Source organism: Xiphophorus maculatus, chromosome 3, assembly GCF_002775205.1.
Source record: "Xiphophorus maculatus strain JP 163 A chromosome 3, X_maculatus-5.0-male, whole genome shotgun sequence".
Taxonomy (NCBI): domain Eukaryota; kingdom Metazoa; phylum Chordata; class Actinopteri; order Cyprinodontiformes; family Poeciliidae; genus Xiphophorus; species Xiphophorus maculatus.
In genome coordinates, this window is record NC_036445.1 from 2510868 (window position 1) to 2531130 (window position 20263).

At 41.3% G+C, this 20263-nt stretch overlaps 1 protein-coding gene across 2 annotated transcripts in view; it reads left to right on the forward strand.

The window, feature by feature from the left end:
• Positions 1–965: 965 nt before the first annotated feature.
• The window catches only part of pou2f2 (POU class 2 homeobox 2), a 60776-nt gene continuing 41478 nt past the window's right edge, over positions 966–20263 (forward strand). Inside the window, exon 1 of one of the 2 annotated variants that reach the window (XM_023331171.1) lies at positions 966–2415. In XM_023331171.1, coding sequence (XP_023186939.1) covers positions 2316–2415 — 100 coding nt within the window. In that variant the 5' untranslated portion in view covers positions 966–2315. The remainder of the gene's footprint in view (positions 2416–20263) is intronic. The other variant, XM_023331173.1, reaches the window with a different exon arrangement.

Genomic DNA, 20263 nt, shown 5'->3' on the forward strand with positions numbered 1-20263 from the left:
TGCATTTAACCCCCAAAGATTCATGCTTACTAGCAGTGCAACAATAAGTATGAGATAATCTGGTTAGCTGGACCCTCATGGTAACTCAGCTCTGGGTCACTTCATTTCTTTTTCATACAAAACCTGCAGACATAAATAATCATAAACATACTCAGATGGCATGTAATGCAATTTAATTATGACTTTATTTCCTGAAAACCTTTTAAAAAACACTTTATTTTGGTTGTGACTCATTAAATATGACCCCAGATCAAAACAAAAATAAATGAGGGATTTCATATTTCTTTCCCTACAGAGTTTAAGTAGAAAATAGAAAATAGTTTTACATGTTTACCCCTCAACCGATATAAATGAAATGCAATGCAGCTCTGCACAAAGCATGCAAGCTAATCTTGCTATTCTCAGCAACAACCAGGGGGTTTCTACTCAACCCATAGCCACGCGGCTCCCCATTGGCCGCTCATGTATCAAGCAATAGAAAACTTCTTCATGGCCCAGCTGACAAATATCTTCTATGTTTCTATCTGGTGCTCTTTGCCCTATCAATGCGTCCCTGGGCAACCTGGTACCTGCTTGCCCCTCTGTCAGAAGTCACTCTTGCTGACTGGGGTGGGGAAGCTTAATTCGCTTATGCCTTCGGCCGGCTCTGAACGGGAGCAGCGTGATAACTTCATTATGAGCAAGCCTTGCATCCTGACGGATATCGGCTGCATAGGCGCCTCTTATGGGGACTTTTGTCCCTTCTCAAGGAGTCTAAACAGTAATGCACTGATCAACGCTGGCATCATTATAGTCGGTATTATTAAGAGGAGGTGGTGTTGGTGGAGGGGAGGGGGGGGGGGTGATGGTGGCGGTGCAAAAAAAATCAATACAGGATACCTTTTGCAGCGGTAGTGAAAACGAGAGAGAGGTGGGAAAGGAGGGGCGGTGGCGAGGTGCTTAGGCGGGTGTAGGAGGCAGGAGGAGGGAGGGATTGAAGGAGGGAGGAGGGGAGGTGCGGAGGATGGGGGTGGTGATGTGTGAGTAGTAGCGGCTCCTCTCTCGCCTCAATGTTGCGGCCAGCCTGGTGGCAGATCGCTACAATCCTGGAGGGGAGCCGGGTCGAGTGAGCTATCTGGGGGTTCCCAAATTATAACGGGAGGGGGACAAAAAGAGACAAACAAAAATCAAAAAAGAGAGAAAGAAAGACAAAAAAACAAAAAAACAAAAACAAAAACAAAGACACACAGGCGGATGGACGGAGATATAGGCAAGTGTTCCGATAAGACGCGGCACCATGGTCGGATTCTAGAATAGCAACGCCGTCTTGTGGTTTTATTTATTTTTTTTTTGTTTCTTTTCTGTTCGTGGGGATTTCTGTTTTTAGTATTTATTTATTTAGATGTTTATTTATTTATCTATCGATTGATTGCGTTTTAATTACTGCCTTGTGACAGAGAGCGAAGGAGGAGGAGCGTCAGTGCCATGCGCGCTCGCTGCTGTGTTCTCTGACTCCTGTTTGTTTGTGCCCCCTTTTATTTACCATTTGTTTATACCTATTTATTACTAGATTTAGAAAAAAAAACCCCGCTTAAACCGAGCTGTGTTGAATGCGCGATCCGGCGCGTTTGCGCGTATTGGATGAATGTAGACGACTAAGGAGCAGCTAAAGACCAAATATATATACAATATCCCCACAAAATGCATACATCTTAACAACTCTGCGTGTCTTTTCTTGTCCTGTCTTTGTGTAATCTCCGATGGTGTTGTTCTAAACTGCAAAAGCGATACCAAAGCGGCGACGCCACAGGAATAGGCTCAGCGACTGTTCTCATGCCTTCTTCACACCTACAGGAACTGCTGAGGAGTGAGAGGATAAAATAAGCTCCGGGGGCCTCTATGTTTACTCAAGGAGAAAGCTTTAACAGTGCAAAGGTAGTGAAAGAAAGGCGTAGGTGCATCAGCTTTTATTCTAAGCTTTAATTCTAAGGGAACTTTCTACGTAGCTGCAGAAGTCGAGCTCCTCTCTTCCCCGTCTGCGTGATAGTTACTCAAGGGACCACGTCTATATAAGTATATATCTATATATGAATGCTCTATGCACATTTAGGCTACACCAAAACTCTAATGCATCACACGTGTACATAGAAAAGTGCGCAGCCGAGGCTACATGTGCACACATCTAACTGCGAATGTTGTGAGCTCTACAAACCAAATATTCCCCCAAAGCTGTCTGCCAGAGAAGAGCCAGAAGCATCAGAGGAGGACAGAGCTTGTCACCCAGCTTGTGTCAGATTATTTGCATCCAAACGAGAAGCAGGAGGAAGAAGAAGATCATGTTTGTTCCCTTGCCGGTGCCGTTCGTCTTTCAGAGAACTGCCCCTGACCTCAGCGCCTGGCGTCTCAAGTCTCCTCTGGCTCTCCGCTCCAACTCTGGTAAGACATTTTTTTTAAATTTGTATTTATTTTTACTATATTGTTTTATCTTCCCTCCTTATCTTCCTTGTGCTACACCTCCTCCATGTCGGCCAGCCTTGCAGACCCGCCCCGATGCGCTTGCAGAGCTGGAAGAGCTGTCGGCGCACACACACCCACTTTACACACTCACTTCCCCCGGTCTCCTCTTTTTTTTCCTAACCAGATTCCTGTGCAACCTTTTGTTTGAATCGGAATTAATTTATCCGTGCATTAAGATAAAAAAAAATATATAGATGTATATCCTCGTATTTGCTGTCCAGTCCGATGCGCCGTTACTCCATCCACCCCCTGCGTGTGATGTTTTATTTCCTCTCCGCCTCTGTGCTCCTTTCTCCGGGTATTTCGCTCTCCAGCCTCCGCTCCCCGTCCTTCCCCTCTCCTCCGCTGCCTGCGCCTGAGCCTCAGCCTCCGACTCTCCCCAACTAGACTCTCGGCAGGCAGGGAATATTCATGCCAACTTATCGATCCTGCGGAGATCGATTCCGGGGCCGGTGGAAGAAGTGAGAGGGGGAGACAGAAGGAGAGAGCAAGGTGTACGGAGAAGTGCAACCATGCTGAATGAGAAGAGAATTACACCCTTTTATTCCTTTATTTATTTTTTTTAAATTGTGTGCATGAGCTTCATTCACAAACATAATCTGCAGGGGAACCACATACTAGTATTTATCATTGTTTATTGAGGCGCACGAATGCTCCCATCTTGGCAAAAATCTCCACTTGGAGTGACTGACTGCGTCTCTTTCAGTCCCATGGCTTGGCTGCTGCGCGGTTGGGAGCGAAGGGAGTGTGGAGTCAGGGAGGAAGAGGAGAGGAAGATGAGGGGGAGAGGGGGGATGAAGCAGTGGCGCCGTCTGTGTTTTATCTGCGCTCATGTGGAAGAAAAGGGACGCATGTTGGGAGCATCCAGACCGGCCTCAGTATATAAGTGCTGCTGTCAGAGGACTCTGAGCGCAGTCCAGCCTGGTCTGATTTCTAGGCATGCAACAGCTTCCTCTTTCTGTCTCGTTTGTGGACGAATAAAAATCAAAATAGTTCAGCAAAGTGTTGTAATAGTAGATCTCCATAGCTTGTGAAGATGGCCTGAGGTATAAGCAAACTTTGAACCTGCATAGTTGCACAAATGCACAAGTTTTATGCAGTTGCATAAAACTTAAATTATACTATCAATAGTTTCATTTAATTAAGTAATTTATTTTAAAAGTGAAACTAAAGTTACAAAACCTGACTACACAGTGTGTTGTATTCATTTCGATAATTTTGGTTTACAGAAAATGGCGCATCTCCACAAGGAGAGCACTCCACAAAACACTGCTGCTAAAAAAAAGAGAAAAAGCTAAATGTTCACAGAGCGCTGTATGTTCATGGAAAGTTAAGTGGAAGGAAAAAGGCATTGTAGAAAATGATGGACAATTAATTTATGATTGCCAATAGTTGTACGTTGTAACCATCTAAACAGCAACAAAAGCCAGAAATATATTTCTGTGTGTCATCAATCTCAAACTTCACTTTTTGAAAACTCTTTAATGATTTTCTCCATTATTAAGATGCATGTTGCCTTTGTCCACTGATTTAAATTAGCTTTTAAAGGGACAGTTAAAAATTTTGGAAGTGAGGTTCTGCTAAAAGACTATTATTTCACCTTTAATGTGCTATTCCACACTTTCATTAAGTATAATGTAGGGGACCACATATGTGTTGTGATGTGCATCCTTGCTGCATGTAGTAATCCAGTGTTATTTGTAATTGTTTTATGTTTTTATTGTTTAAATGAATGACAACAATTCTTTCCATTTCATGCATTCGAGCACTAAATTACATTTTTCACAAATAGCGGTGCTACAGTACATATAGTAAATATAAATTATATATTAAATAGATGCAACTTTTAGGATATTTTTATGCATGGCAGCCATCTTGGAAGGATGCGGGGCTTCTCGGCAACTTCCAGCTTCACCACACCAGTTACAATTCTGGTTTCAGGAGGACATTCTTGTTTTGTTTTTACGGGGAACCCAAAAGTTAAAATTTCCCCTTTATAGAGACGATGCCCCATAAATCCAGACTACTAGGACCCAGAGGCTGAAGAGGAACCTTTTTTTTCTCAGCTAATGTGGGGAAAAAAGTAACGAACTATCTCTTCAATGGCACAACCAAAACAAGCCATCCCAAATTCCTAGTATCGCTTTTAGAAATCTGTTTTGAATCATTTGATTTTGGAGACAGCTAGTTTCACCTCTCACTGCAACTGCAGCCAAGACAAAGGGCAAGTGATAGAGATAAATAGAGAAAAACAGCGTGCAGGGACGAGAATGACCTGTTACCTGCCAATTCTCCAGAGACGTATACAAAGAGGAGAAGGGACAGATGTTGGAAGGAGGGTGAGGCAAAGGGACCCGCGGGGAGGAGTTTTTGCGCTCCAAGTGTTGAAAAATGGCAAATGTCAGAATGAGATACAAAAAAAAAATATGGAAGGAGAGAGAGAGAAAGGAGAGAATCACGTGAAAGTGAGTCAGATGACAGAGTGAAAAACGAGGAAGGTGAGGAAAACTCAGTTTGAGCTGGAGAGGTGAGGATAAACCACAGATGAGCTATTATGTTGCAGCGTCCCGGGCCGTGGCCTTGTATCTGAATAAGCAGACAAACGGATGGGAAGTTTGCGCAGGCAGCTGAGCTACTTGAATGAGGGGGATGACAGTGATTCACAATGCTATGCTGATTTTATTCTGTTTAGATAAAGCAGAACGGCGCAATGTCCTTCTTGAAAAATGCAGGGTTTGTTGCTGCAAGGGTCGATTCACAAACCCCGGAGTGAAACGAGACTGGGAACACGAGGAAACAAGACGGAAGCAAGGATGTTCGGCAACAAATTAATACTGAAACCAACTAACAGTAAATTAACCGACATTTTAAAGTTGCTTAACATCTGAGCTGTAATAGTTCATAGCTTTTGCTCTGTAAATGTATTTTTGCCACCAACTTTCTCATATCTTGTCATGTTACTACCACAGACGTTAATGTGTTTGGCCAAAAACAATTTGTAGAAAACTGGAAGGAAAAAGGGATGTATGTGATTTTTACTAATAAAAATTACAAAAGTGTGTCAAGGATATGGATTCAGGCGCTTTTACTCTGATACCCCCTAAAGAAGTGAAACCTGCTGGCTTCAGAAGTTAACTTGTTGGTAAACAGAGTCAAAATGTCTGTAATTTAATCTCAATAGGAATCCAGCCGTTCTGTGAAGGCTTCAAATGTGGAAAATTGATGCTTGCAGACACTCTGTGAGCTCTTTGCAAAGAGAAAGAGTTTTAAAAAAAACTTCAGTTCAAGCAGGTAGCAAAAAACTCCAAAGCTGTTATTGCATTAAAAGGGGGTTTGACAAAGTGCTGATTCAAAATGGCTAAATACGAATGCAGGCCACACATATTTGATTTTTATTCATACAACATAACTGTGCTTCACTTTCCTTCCACTGCAAAATGATGCTCTACTTTGTGTTTGTCTCCCACATCAACTCTCAGTGAAATACATTAAAGTTTGTGATTGTGACGTCACAAAGTGTGAAAAAGTTCGGATGGGAACACTTTTGCAAGGCCTGCAGATTTCCCGTGCAGTCGATGGGCTTTTGACTTGAGCTCTCGGTTAACTTGTCTCTTTGACTGGTGGCAGCTACTTGACTCCTTTGCGTCACAGCTTTGTGCGGGGTCAGAGGTCACAGCGGCAGTGTTAGACTCAGCCCCACCTGACCCTGCTCTGCCCCCCTGTGTGTTCATTCTCTTTTATGTTACAACAGGCCTCGAGCACTCATGCACAACCCCTGTGGGGGCTCTCACACACACACACCCCAACAGACACCCACACACACCGTCATGAAACAGACAAGCCATCACATACAGTAGCATAAAACAAGCGTGTTAGACCCTTTTCCACCTGGATGGCGAGCTGCTGTAACCCATCCAGGTTTTGTTCTATTTTTAATGGCACCGTGTCTGTGAAAGGTACAGGTCAGTGGCATCGCTGTGTGAACTACCTGTGTGTACGTAGTAAAGTGGTTTGTAGAGCCATCAGCATTAACCGGCGTATGAAAGTTTAATGGGACATAGAGGAGAAACCGGTGAGTTTCCCGCACAGTGCTGGGCTTGCTGGGATATGATATGATGGGGCCAAAAACTGCCTTTTTCCTCACACACTCATAGATTCAGTTCATCTTCGCTATGCACTCTCTGTCACACACCATTAGCCACTGTTTCCTACAAGACTGACTCTCTTTCACGCATGCAAGCGCTTACACTTACAAATGGGTTTCAAATTTCAGATTTAAAATGCTGTTTTTTTTATTTTATTTTTTATATATTTCTTTATCTGCTTTTATCATTTAGTGACATTTAGAGACATTTTTGCTGTGCAGCTCCTCCACGGTTTTCATTCATATGACGAATTAAAAATGTGACCTGAATCCAGATCAGGATTTTCCTGAGGGATACAAATGTCTGTTGTTTTTTTTTTCTTTGATTCAGGTTTTTTTTTCTGAAAGCCATAAATGCTGATATGAAATCAACACATTTCCATTTACACTCATCACATTTTTGCTGTAGAAGTCTGAGATCCACATTTCGTTATGCAGAAATTTGCCTCAGAGTCTTTTAATATTTTGAAATTCTTTTGAGCCATATTTCTCTAGGCTTTCCAAAGCCAAACTCTGGCTCCTTTGGGACCTTGCATCCAAACTCAGGTCATATTTCTACTCATATAAGATGGTTTTGCCATAATTTAAGAGAGGCAACAGTCAGGCTTTGACACACTGATACTGATTTCTGCTTGATTTGGGCTTTCTCTGTTTTTTGTTGTTTTTAAGGGCAATAAATGCCCCCCTTTTGTAACAAGACTGAAAAAGTGCCCTTTTCAATGATTGGATCTCTTAGCTTAAATGCATTCCCCATTTTTCCACCAATCAGAGCTAATCAGTGAAAACTGATGAATTCCAATCTCTGGTTGGTTGACTGGTGCATCTCACTCTTCAACACTTCAGCTCCTTCTTTTGCTCGTGTTTTTTGTTCCTTTCTTTATTTACTTGGAACATGATGTAATGTCATGCATGCATCTACTTTGTGTGTGTGTGTGTTTAATGAAGAGGGAATAAATGTGCACAAGTATGAAGGCGTGTGCAAACTGGTGTGTGCAGGTATAGATTGGCTTGTGGAGGGGGAGCGTGCAAGTCGCAGTGTTAACATGATTGCAAATGACAAAATGTCAACCTGGGTTTGTTAGCAACATAATGGGGAATCAATAGACACGAGAAAGATGTCAATACTACATGCTTTATTGCATTAAGCTACCTCTCTCCTCTTCTGTGGCTCTCTCCCTCCCTCTCCTCTTCTTTTCCCATTTCTTTCCCACTCTCTGCTCTCTGTCACAACCCGAATCCCTCTCACTCCCTCCGCTCCGCTCTGCTCTCCCTGTGGTAGTAGAATTAGATTGCAGTTTATGAGGCAGCCGCGGAGTCCTGAATGTAGCACACTTATGTCAGGATGCTTCAGCAGCTAATGGGCTATCAGTTGGTCTATATTAGTTTGACAATGTGACAAGACCCAAAGAACGCCGGAGGCGGGGTGGTTTATGTTTAGCTGATGTGGAATGCCTTAGCCATGGAAGTCAGGATTGGATTTAATTTTAAAATCGGCGTATGGCAATACGAGCATGTAATCATACCCGCTCTAATTACAGCGACTTCATTCTCCTAAAATACTCACTGGGAGTTAAACCTGTTATGTGGTTCTGGATTAATCCACACAGATTCAGTCTGAGACTGTATGTAATGACACCATTATTTAAGATGTCTTATTTGTACTTCTTAGTATTAATGCTCATTAGCAGCATTAGTAGTATTGAATTTCCCTTAAGAACCACAGGGATCAAGATGCATACATATAAGGGGCATCTTAATATGTATTTTTGTCATGTTACAGCTACAAACAAAAATTTTGTGTGCTAAATCAATACAAAGTAATGCATTACTGTAAATGTAAAGAAAATGACCAGTCTTAAGTTATACATTTTCTTAAAAGGTTTTTGTGGCTCTTATTTGCAGTATTCAGAAAATAAATGGGCAGAGAAAGAAGAGAGTAAATGCAGCAAAAGTCCCAAAGTTTGGAATCAAACTCTGGATTGCTGCTACAAAGTTCAATATAAGGGTCTCACTCTACCTCTACACAACACAGTGGTGGCAGGATGATGATGTCGTAATGGCTTTCTCTGCCTGAACAGGAAAACTGGTAATAGTTGATGGGAAGATGATACAGATTAATCCTGGAAGAAAACCTGTCAGAGGCAGTGAAAGACTTGATAGGGGGAGGTTCTCCGTTCTACAGGACAACAACACTAAACATACAACCAGAGCCACATCAGTTTAAAGGATATTCATGTTTCTGTATGGTCCAGTCAAAGTCCAGATTAGAAATCTGTGGTAAAGCTTTAAAACTGATGCTCACAAATTATCTTCAATCATTCTGACCAAGCTTGCCTAACTTTGCGGTAAAGAATATGTAAAAAAAAAATCAGTCATTTGGTGTTTAAAGAGAACAAAACGTAATCATATGAAGATTTGATTTGGCAGTGGAGAGAGACAAGCAACACATTTTCAGATTTTTACTTCACTAAAAAAATAAACTGGAAATAATGCATCCTTGATCCCTCAACACATTATATACTACTTTGTGCTGGTCTATAAACTCCCAATTAAATCCATCGAATTTTGAGCTTGTCACATGAAAAAGGGTGGAAAAAGTTCAAGTGATGTGAAGACACGAAGGGAAAGTGACCTTTACAGCCTTGCTTTAAATGTCCATACCTCCACAAAGACACTTTGAAGCGTACGCAGCTGGACGTCATTAAAAAAATATCACTCACCGACCTCGATGAGTTGCATCTACAGCCTGATTAGCTCTGAATTTGTTTACTGAATCGCTGCAGATGCATTTTGTGGTGTTGGTCGGTGTGTGTCCGGTGAAATAAAGCCCAACGTTAGCCCCAACCAGGAGCTGGATGAGCGGGCCACTTAATCACACCCCGAGACCTTAATCAGCTGCAGAACACACACATACACACCAGGATGGAAGAAGAGTGTGTGGTATGTGGTGAGGTGTGTGCAGTGCAGTTAATCAACACATCAGCAGGACTAAACACATACAAACCTCCTGACTCCATTCTAGATATTGATTTATACTCCTTTCTCTGGTTCTTGCTCCCATTCCTCCTCTCTCTCTCTTTCGCACCCTTTCTCTCGGAGCGTCTCTCTCCGGCTGCGTTTGGATGCTTGGTCAGAGGTAGAAGCTCTGTTATCAGGGATTGAGTGGACGTCTCAACAGGCTGCCAATCACAAACCTCAAACTATCAGGAAGTCACAGTATGAATCGCACCAGACTGTTTCTAACACTTTATTAACTTATTAAATATATTATTTCAACACAGTTTACTCCTAATGTCCTTCCTGGGACATTAGGAATATGAAATCTCAGTTTCATAATATAAAACTGAAATGATTCTGTAATAGAGCAGCTTGTATTGTGCTTTGTTGTCATTACTCCACAAGTGTTAGAAGACTGTGTGATATGTTGGGATGATTTTCTCTTAAAGGTAGATTAAACTACTCACTACTCGCGCTGAACACCTGTGATTTCATTTCAAAATGTATCATTTAGCCAAAATACACATTTTCACTTTACTAGACATGCTATTAAACAGAAATGCATTTTTCCAAAGGTTAGAACTAATGTACAGTTCTGCTCTGTGTAACGGCAGCATATGTTATATTTAATGATAGTAAATTAAAGGTCAAATATTTTAGTGTTCTTCAGACAATGTAAGCTTGTGGTTGTGAGTTGGATATATTGCACTACTGTATATGTATCTATATACAGTATATAATATGATTTATGCCATGTTGTCTTGTTTTATTTTTATTTAGTTTCTAAAAACTGTTTAATGATGTGACTCATGTGATGCGTGGATCACTGTAAAAATAGCATTGATGGAGCTAAATGTGGATATAAACTAAACTAAACTAAATTGAAGCTAAATCCATTTTCTCTTCCCTCTTTTTTCCATTGGATTGGAGTTGTGTGTACTACTCTCCTCCTCTTACTCATAAATAAGGGCTACATTTCATGCATATTCTTCATGCACATTGTGCAACATCTGCAGAGATGACTGATTTACAGACTACCAATTGTGTTTCCCCCGGCCGTTGTCTTCTTTTGTTGTTGATTGCTACGGGCTGTCACCTCTGCCACCCGGCTCATGTGCCAGTACATTTAGATAATAGAAAAGACCAATAAAACCCAGGGGTTTGATTGGGTGTCTCCCTTTTAGTCCAGCGGAGCAGGAGGCCTAAATCAGAGCCCCTTCTCGCCCATTTCATTTAGCTGATAAGATTTATGGTAATGAAGACGTCCTATTAACCTCCGGGGTTCCATCGCATGTCCTTCAGAGTGCAGGCGGATGAGAGTGCTCAGCGTTTGGGGTTTTCAAACCGGCGGTGAATGTGTCTTCTAGAAGCTATGTCGCATCACTGCAAATGCATACACATTCACACACATTCACAGGCAGCAGAGACCCCCACACACCCCACTCCCCTAAAAAAAGAAGAAAAAAGGGAAACACTGCAGCCCTTTGAGAGAGCTGAATGCATGTTTAATCTCCGTTCTCTTCTTTTTCTTCTCAGCGTTTTCCCCGCTCCTGATCCCCTCTATCCTTCCTGCTCTCTGTCCTTCTCTCAGCAGGAGCATTCTGTTCTGAAATTAATCTGTTGTACTTCACCACCTCTTCTGCTTCTCATTTCCCTCCCTTGTGCAGCTTCTCTCACTCCTGTCTTTCTTCAAAAAGTGCATAAACTTTTTTTTTATTGCAGCTGCAAACACGTGACAGTCTTTAGCAATTATTTGTTGGTTTTTAATCCATATAACAGTCTTTGTTGCCTTGCAAAAATATTCACGTTCTTTAACATTTAAAATTGCATAACTTTACAGCTACAAACTTCATCGGCAAACTTTAACTTCTAATAAAACTTCAATGTGTTTTATTAGAAGTTAATATGATGGACCAACACATATAGTGCATAGCTGGAATAAATCTGGAAGAAAACTGAACCCAACGCACTGAACCTCTGTGAAAATTAAGTTTCAGGTTTTGCCTCTGTTGGAGTTGGGGTTCAGACTTTGACTGGGCCATTCTAACACATGAATATGATTTCATCCCAGTGTAGCTCTGGCTTGTGGGTCATTTTTCTGTTTGAAGCCGAACCTCTGGCCTAGCCTCAAGTCTTTTTCAACCTCTAAAGCCTGGTTGATTTCTATGCCGATTTTTGGCCCGATCTTCGTCTTTCTCCAGTCTAACGGTCTCTCCGATTATCGTGATGGCTCTTAAGATAATCTTAGGAGATATTCCTGCTCTGTGTGATGTCTTAGGAGTGATCTGGTTTGCTCGGAAGGATGTCTGGACCGCTACGACCTCAAATCGGGGATATTGAACAAGTCGGATTGTCTTGGTCTGATATTTCGGAGTGTGAGTTGTTCCCAGTGGAAAAACTCACTTGGATGTGACCTGTAGCCAGTCAGAAAGTAAATTGACAGAAAGATGGAGGGGAATCCAAAACACATGATAATAATTAAACCCTCACCTATTAAAAAACTATAACTTCTTCAATTAACTCCTTTTATTTTTGAGTTATTGTTTCTCTTTTAAAAATAATCCATAAACTCTCGCCCTTGCTTCTTCCTCATCGGCCTTGTTTACTTACTCTGAGCTACCGTTTTGTATCGAGAGGTTTTGTGAGATTTTCTTTCCGGCAGCTGAAATATTTGTGAGTGGAATCTGCTTGTGTCTATAAAATACATGATTTGTTTTCGTCGTGTGTGGAGCCTCTCCGATTTGGAAAATCAATGAAAAATATTAAAATTTAACCTTTTTAAACAGGCAGAACAGTTTTTCTTCCAGGATTGCTTTGTGTTTACATAATGACTAGCTTCTCTGTCTCTTCTGAAGAAACGCATCCCCGTATCATGATGCTGCCACCACTGTGTTTTAAAGTGGCAGTAGTATTTTCAGGGTAATCAAAGCATCTTCTTGCATGGTTTGCAAACATAATTTTTCAGAATCTTCATTTCTGAATATTCTGGTTACTATTTATATAGTCAAGCCACATTTTTCTGATTTTTATTTGACCAACCCGTAACTTAAAATCTAGATGCTGTCTAAATAAAAATGTTACACTTTGCCCACCATCTTAATACGCTTGTGGTATTAACTGGTTGTCTGGAAATATTAGCAAGCGTAGAAAAGAGGGGAGGTATCTTAGGATGTTAGAGGGAGGCACAAACCCCTCCCTCCTCTGTACAAGGGTTGCACCCCTCTGTCCCTTTGTCTGCTTGTAAAAAAAAAAGAAAAACAAGGGGGGATGAAGGAGGAGGCGCAGAGCGGGGGTACCGGGGGAGTGACTAAGTGACCCCTCTCTCCCCTCTCTTTTGACGTGTCCATGTTCTGTCCATTTTGTCCCTCTCCCTCCCTTTCATCCTGTTTCGTTCCCCCAGTTTTCAGCCTGGTTAAGTCGGCCTCGCGTGTCCTGGCCCTCTCTCCCTCGCGCTGTCCTCACATCTTCTTGGGAGTGGAGGGGGTGGGGGACCGCAGCCTTGTTGCCAAAGTGTCTCTAGGACACATTAAGGCCCATAAAAGCCTAGTCTGCCGTCGCACTCTTAACCACCAGTCAGAGGTAGTGTGCAAAAGTGACTTTAAATGAGTCTGTGATTACCTTGGAACATGGGCACACGCTGAAGTGGCCAAGAGAGTGTGAGACAAGGCCAAAGCATCGTGGAAAGAGACGGAAAGTGCATTTCTCTGCTTTGTTTCTTGAATCCCGTACAAAAGATTGAACAGGAATTAATATTGGTTTCCGCCGTAGGTAAGAGCTGAAAAGGCCAGCTAAGTGGAAGAAGCAGTGATGGGCCTAAAATCTCCCTCCCCCACGTTGCAACCTGCTTGTCCCTTCCCTCCCCTTCACCCCGTCCTCCTAATTGGCCACATGCTGCCATGAGTGACAAGTGTAATCATCAGTCAAATTATGATGCGAAAAGGAGGAGGAGGAGGAAGGTGGAGGTGGGAGACAGGAGCAACAGAAGGAGGTTGGGGGGCAGGAGGAGGCGATATGAGTGGGGGGTGAGTTTGAAAGGATGCGCTTTGATCAGAGGCAGAGAGGGGGCGAGTGGGCAAACTGACAGAGCAACATGGAAACCTGCTGTCCACACACCTGCTGCTTCAGAGATGGGCAGCATTAGTACCCTCAGGACCTCACAGTGGAACAAAACAGCTCAGGAAAAATCCACAGCAGCAGATAAGGAGAACACAGTTCATGCTAAATAGAGTTTAAATAGTAATTTATTAGTATTTACAAAATGCAGCCAGAGTTTGCACTTTTCAGTCTTTTGCACAGAGGTTTGGACATTTTTCTATGCGTTTCTATTGAGATATCTTGTCTGTTCTTAATATTTTGTGATTTCGTTTTTGTTTGTAACAGTTTTTATTATTTTAGCACAAATGACATTGTAAAATGTCACATTCCCACCTCAAAGTTTCCCAAAAACCCCAAATCCTCTCACAATAACTTTTGCCAACCCTACACCCCATCGTCCCCACTCACCACCAGATGCTTAATGATCCGAGTCATAACAATAGTTTTAACAAAAATGAACAAATAAGAGAAAATAAATAAGGAAAATAACCTTAAAAAATAAAGATAAAATCACATGAACCCCTGAAGTCGTATTCACCATTCAATCTGATGCCCTTTTATAGGAGCTTATATGAAAAAATAGCAATTTTTGCCTCTACAATTAACACTTTGAACTTCCTGATTTCCAATATTCAATTTTGAACTGTTGAGCTTTTAGCATTTGACTCAGTGCAACAAATGTTCAGAAAGTAACAGAGTGTCTTCAGTCAGAGGCTTCTTCAAATTCACTTTAATACTGACTGCTACATCCTTTCTGCTAACGGCCATCACTATTTATAAGAGCTCTGAAGAATTTGAATGAATGCGTTACAACAACATTTAATTTCCTTTTGGGAGAAATGATGTATTTCTGAGTTTGAATTTGAACCAGTGTCTCATTGGAAGATCACATGGTGGACGCCACATCTTAACCACTGATTGCTTTTCGCAGTTAGACCAGCCAGCCCTAATTTGTGTGTGTTTGGTACCACTGAAAAGCTGGAGTCATCTTTTTTCTCTTGTAAAACTCTGAGACAAATGTAACAACTTGACAATAAACCAAATTTTGATTTTGAAACTCCGGCTTGTGGCACCAGCTCGGTCTTTGTTTTCCTGCTCCGCTACGACAGGCCATGTTGATGTTACATTTTTGCTTTAGCTAGTCACTGAGAGCAGATGTTGGCTTTCCAGCCGGCTAACGAGGTTTAGAGTAATTAGAAGTGCTGATGAGGCGCTTTGATTCTCCGGCTGTGGCGGCCTTCTCATTAGCGGCTAGCTGTGGCTAGCGCTGCAGCAGTCACATCCTATTAGGCGGCTCAATGTACTCTGTGAATTAAGAGCAAGAGATTAAGAGGAGATGAAAACGGTCTGTGTATACACACACAAATACACATGCACACACGGAGATAGATGACTCAGAGTGTTTTGAAAAGATCAGCAAAGTTCACATCTGCTCACTCCTGTAATGAGATTGGAACCAAAAGCAAAACCTACAAACTGTTCAGCTTTCCAACCTCAGAATAACAGAGGAAGGAAGCAACTTGTGACCCCAACTACCAGTTGAGCCTGCAAACTTTACTACTCAATTAAATTGGAACACAAGCTGCAAATACGTTGTCACATTTGCATTATTTTCTCAGTTTTTCTCACTTAAACAAGTATACTGCCAAGTAACCAAATAGCAGAGGTGTAAATAAATCCTGAAATAATTCTCACTGAAATAAATAAATCTGTCTTATGGATTCATATGCTTTATTGCATTTTGAAATCAGTTTCATTGCTTAGTTATATCACAACACTGTCAAGCTAGTTAAGTTATAGTTGTTGTTTTGGCATTTCTATTGGCCTTGTTTGTAGTTCTAATTAGAATAAAAAATACTTCTTTAGTTTAAACGTCTTTTAGCCATAGATGAAATAGCTACAGCTAAGTAATCATCACTACATATAGTTAAGCCAAGCAGAATTTATACTGAAAAGTAATTCTCAAGATATAAAACAATGTATAGAAACTATATCTTGTGAGAAAATAGCTTATCTGTTTATTTTCATTTTATCAAAAAAAAGATGTTAAAAATTATTTGTACCTTTCTCAATAATGACTGGCTTATTTTGTCCATAATCTTTTTATTTTAACATTAATATCAGTGTTATCACTCCTACTGATGGGACGTGTTTGTGTGTTTTTTATGAGAACAGCAAAGAGTTTGTAGATGCATATTTACGTTTTCAAAAATGGTGTAAATGTTTTATAAGTATAATTTGACAAATATTACACTATTTATGCTTTAATGCCAGCAACACACCAGCAGGTCAACATTAGACAAATATATTATAATATAATATTCAGAGGAATAAGCTCCTGATTCTTGGGAACTCTGGCTAAGGAGAAGGTTGTCCTAAAGCAGAGTTTTACTTATGTCTTATAAAAGATTTTACCCTTTTCTCTGAGTCATCAACATCTTCAGCTTATAATTAAAGTTTAATGGAAACAGAATCTGGACAAAGTAATACCAGTGTAGAATAGCTGACATAAAATTACTATATTTTTGTGTTTCCTAGCATGAAAATTAAAGATTAGGAATGGACAAAATGGACTTCTAAGTCATATCCTCCACATATCCAGTTCACATGTATAGAAAAAAATCCTCTTTGATAAGCATTTTTTTTAATATGACCAGTTTTTCTTCACCAAAGCCTCTTTTTGCGTTTTTAAAATTTTGTTTCTGAAAATAATCTGGACTAACATTGGCAGGACTTCTGATTAATGTGCTTGTTTTTCATACAAAAAAGAAGTACTGCAAAACAGTCTTACCTCTTCTTAGATTTTGAAACTGTTTCCTTCAAATTACAGAAAACAAAAAGACAACCTTGAAAACGCATTTCCCCCCAGTCGTCACTGCTCGTCATCAGCGCTTTCCTCTCCATGGTTCCCTTCCTCTCCTTCTGTCTCTTGTCGTCTTTTGTGTGATGGAGTGATTATTGAGGACGTGGCTCCTGTGTTTAACACTGGTTGATGAAGTCTGCCTTTGTCTGTCTGCGCTAACCTGTCGCAACCGGGACATCGCTTATAGCAAAATCAATACACAGAGTAGAAGAGAGAGGCCAGGCGAGGGAGATATGGAGGAAAAAGAAAAGGTTGGAGATGATGGGTGGGAAGACGGGGCTTTTTTTAGTGTGTGTGTGCGTGTGTGTGTTGGAGGTAGATAAATGCTGCTATCAGATGGACAACTGTAAGCAGATTTAGAACTGGAAAAGGGCAAAGTGAGGAGAGCAGCGCATTTATATGTATATGTTTGTGGAGCCTGTCGATGGCCTTGACCCAGGTGACGGTTTGCATCACTTGTGGTGTGAATGCCGGCGGTTGTTTGAGTTGGAGCCCCTATCTGTTTTCATCGTCTTCCGATCCCCAGAGCTGAAAGTGGTGTGAAGAGGAAAAGGGGGACCAATGAGAAAGGGATGGGACAAGGAAAAGGAAAAACAGAGGTGTGTGGGGGCCTGCGAGTGTGTGTGTGTGTTTTTTTTGTATTAAGGGTAGAGGATCCAGGGGGGTGCTGGCTGTTGTGTGAGAGAGGCACAGCTGGGAAATGAGAAATGCAACCCCCCTCTCCATACCACTACCTTATACTCACATATCCAGCGCACACACACACACGGACACACGATCCCCATCTCTTTATCCTCCCCTCAGGAAAGACGGTTTGGAGGTGCTGGTGGTGAAGGAGGAGGAGGAGAGGTGGAGGAAGGAGAAGGGAGAGGCATGGAGAAGGGGACAGATAGGGGCATTAAAATTCATGGCTCTTTTTTTTATTTTCCCTGCTGAAAATCAATAGTGTTTACTATGAATGAGTGGAACAGTGGACAACAGTGGTGCCGGGGGGACACGGAGAGAGAGAGAGACGGAAAGAGGGGAGGAGGAGGAGAAGAAGGAGGAGGAGGACGGGTGACTTTATTGCGATAGGCAGAAGCACCAGAGGCCAAGGTTAAAGACTATCCGGGGCAGAGAGACAGAAAGAGATAGCAGTGCAAAGTAAATTCACTTGTCTTCTAAATCAGACATACTGCCCCCGTGAATGCATATTTATCGTCCACTGCCATAACAATGTAATGCAAACCACAGTTTTTCATGCTGAGGCAACATCAATTGTTCCACCTCCTGTGCTTTTTTCTTTTTTTTTTTTTTTTTTACTTTATCTTCCCATTCCTCATTTCCCGCTCCAGCTAACTCTGAGTCTGTGTGTTAATTGGCAGCACACAAACATCACTGACATGGTTTCTAGCAGACAAACACCAAACTCCCCCTCCAAAAAAAAAAAAAAAAGTGAAAGAAACCCCCACACACACTGAAGCTGGCTCACACTGAGTTGTTCAGCAGCCTTGACCCTGTTTCTTGCAGTCGAAAGCCTGGAAGTTCAGGATGGCTTACCAGTGTTTTGATTAAGCACTGTCTGTGTGTTTCACACCGCTTGATCAAAGTACGGGTTTTTTTTATCTGTTTTTAAACCATCTATGTCTCCAACGTGCTTCAGAGCAAGCTAACGCTTTCAAAGAAGCTTCTGCAAGCAAAGTTTTGTCAGAAACTATACCATTAGACCAAACATAACACACATCTATAGGACATAAAGTATTTTCATGTTGAATTACTTTTTAACAGAGTCTATTTTTTTTTTTCAATCTTGTCTCAACGTATCGGCTCGGCCGTCTTGTGCATACCTGCGCACACGCCGGGGGCCTCGTGCCTTCTCGCGCGTGTCGGAGTGTGTGAGTGAGCTGTGCAGAGGATGATATATATGCAGTCAGCTCATGCATTATGGAGAGTGCAGGTGAGCTCGTCTAAATGTGAACTGCTGGTATGTGGAAGGTTCAGGGCCAATCTCACCAAAGCCTTTTTGTATTAGCATAGCATCTCCATTTCAAATCGACCCCAGTCAAAAACCAGCTGCATCTTTTATTCAGCAAAAGATATTGATCACACTTTTCGCATGAATATCTAATATGCGTTGTATGCTAAGTTTAAACCTCTAGCATGTGTGAGAGGTGTGTCCTGCTAGAACACTTTGCATGAATTAATATGATGCAAAGCATATGTTTTTTTGTGCCAAAATACTGATTTGTAGGATTATGCTTATTAAAAATCTTTTGGGCTTCATTTTTGCCTATCAATACAGGTTATTCTTAAAATGTATATCATAAGACAATATTAAAACAGGACTCAAAAATGTTTTCATTGCCTTCCCTTCCTCACAGTTAATAATTATTTATATTAGAAGCTACACCATAAACACCATAATGCTGAATAAGAGAGGAATCACTGTAAATAACTACAGTATGATTACATATTATTATTTAACCTGTCAGTAGACTCTGACTTTAATAATTAGTATGGTTAAGGCAGCTAAAACCAAAGTCTGTGTGCTTTCTATAGAGAATGTTGTTTCTTTCTTGTACCACAGGTTGAGCAACATTTCAAATTCAGTCATATTCCATAACAGATGATGGTTAAAACCTCAAAAACATCAAACACAGCAACATTACGTACTTTGTTAAGGCTTCCTGTTATGTGTGGAGGAGTTAGCTCTTTCTTTATGTCAGCCTGAGAGGACTGCAGGCTGCAGTCTCAACATGATGGGACCCAACAGTATATGGAGACCCGCCATGTTTCACATGTTTTTTTTAGCACTTTCCTAAATCTCTGCGCTCCCTCTGATCTCATTCTGAAAATCCTTCTGATCTTGAAAATCATTCGCTGCGTTCTCTGATCCCCCAAAATTTGTTTTTTTGAGTTTTGAAGCAGCATTTCACCAGTCAGGGTTCATCAAGCTGAATATCATCTGATTCAGCTTTTTCTCTATGTTTTTGTTATGTTAATCTTTAAATTAAGGATGCATTCACACCAGTCTTGCTTATTTTGTTTTAATTGAACTCTAGGTTTTCTAAGTAGTCTGATTCGTTTGGGGAGTTTGAATGCACAATTTAACTTTGACAAGGACCAAAAAAGCAAACTCTTGTTCCTCGGTTCAACCTCGGTTTGGTTGTTCCTCGGAACAACCAAACCTCAGTTTTGGTTGTTCCTCGGTTGTGCATAGGTTTGAACATATGCGGTTCGAATGCGTATGTGAATACAAGGAGGACCAGAGACCGCTCCAAAAGCACGAAGCGAACTATAGCACAGGGCATTCTGGGAAAATACAACCAAAACAAAGCATGAATCTAGCGCTAGTTAGAGGAATGACTCATGGTCTTCTACCAAAGAAAAAAGAGAAATCCTACTACTACTAAAATCTGCAGATTTTTGTTTACATTATTTGAAGAAGGAAGTTGAGGTTATATCTTCTTCTGAGGTTTTTATGTCGTTTTGTTCAGTGGTTCTTGCTGCAGTGCCACTAGAGGCGAGGAGTGGAACAGGTTTTTCAAAAGGTTTGGATCCTTTGTCCAGTGTGAAAGTGAACTACACCAGCTGAAAAAGTAACAAATGTTGCAATTTTGGTTTCCCAATCGAACTGAGTCAGCATACTTGGGCTCAATGATTCAGGTCAGATTGGAGTGGGTTTTGGA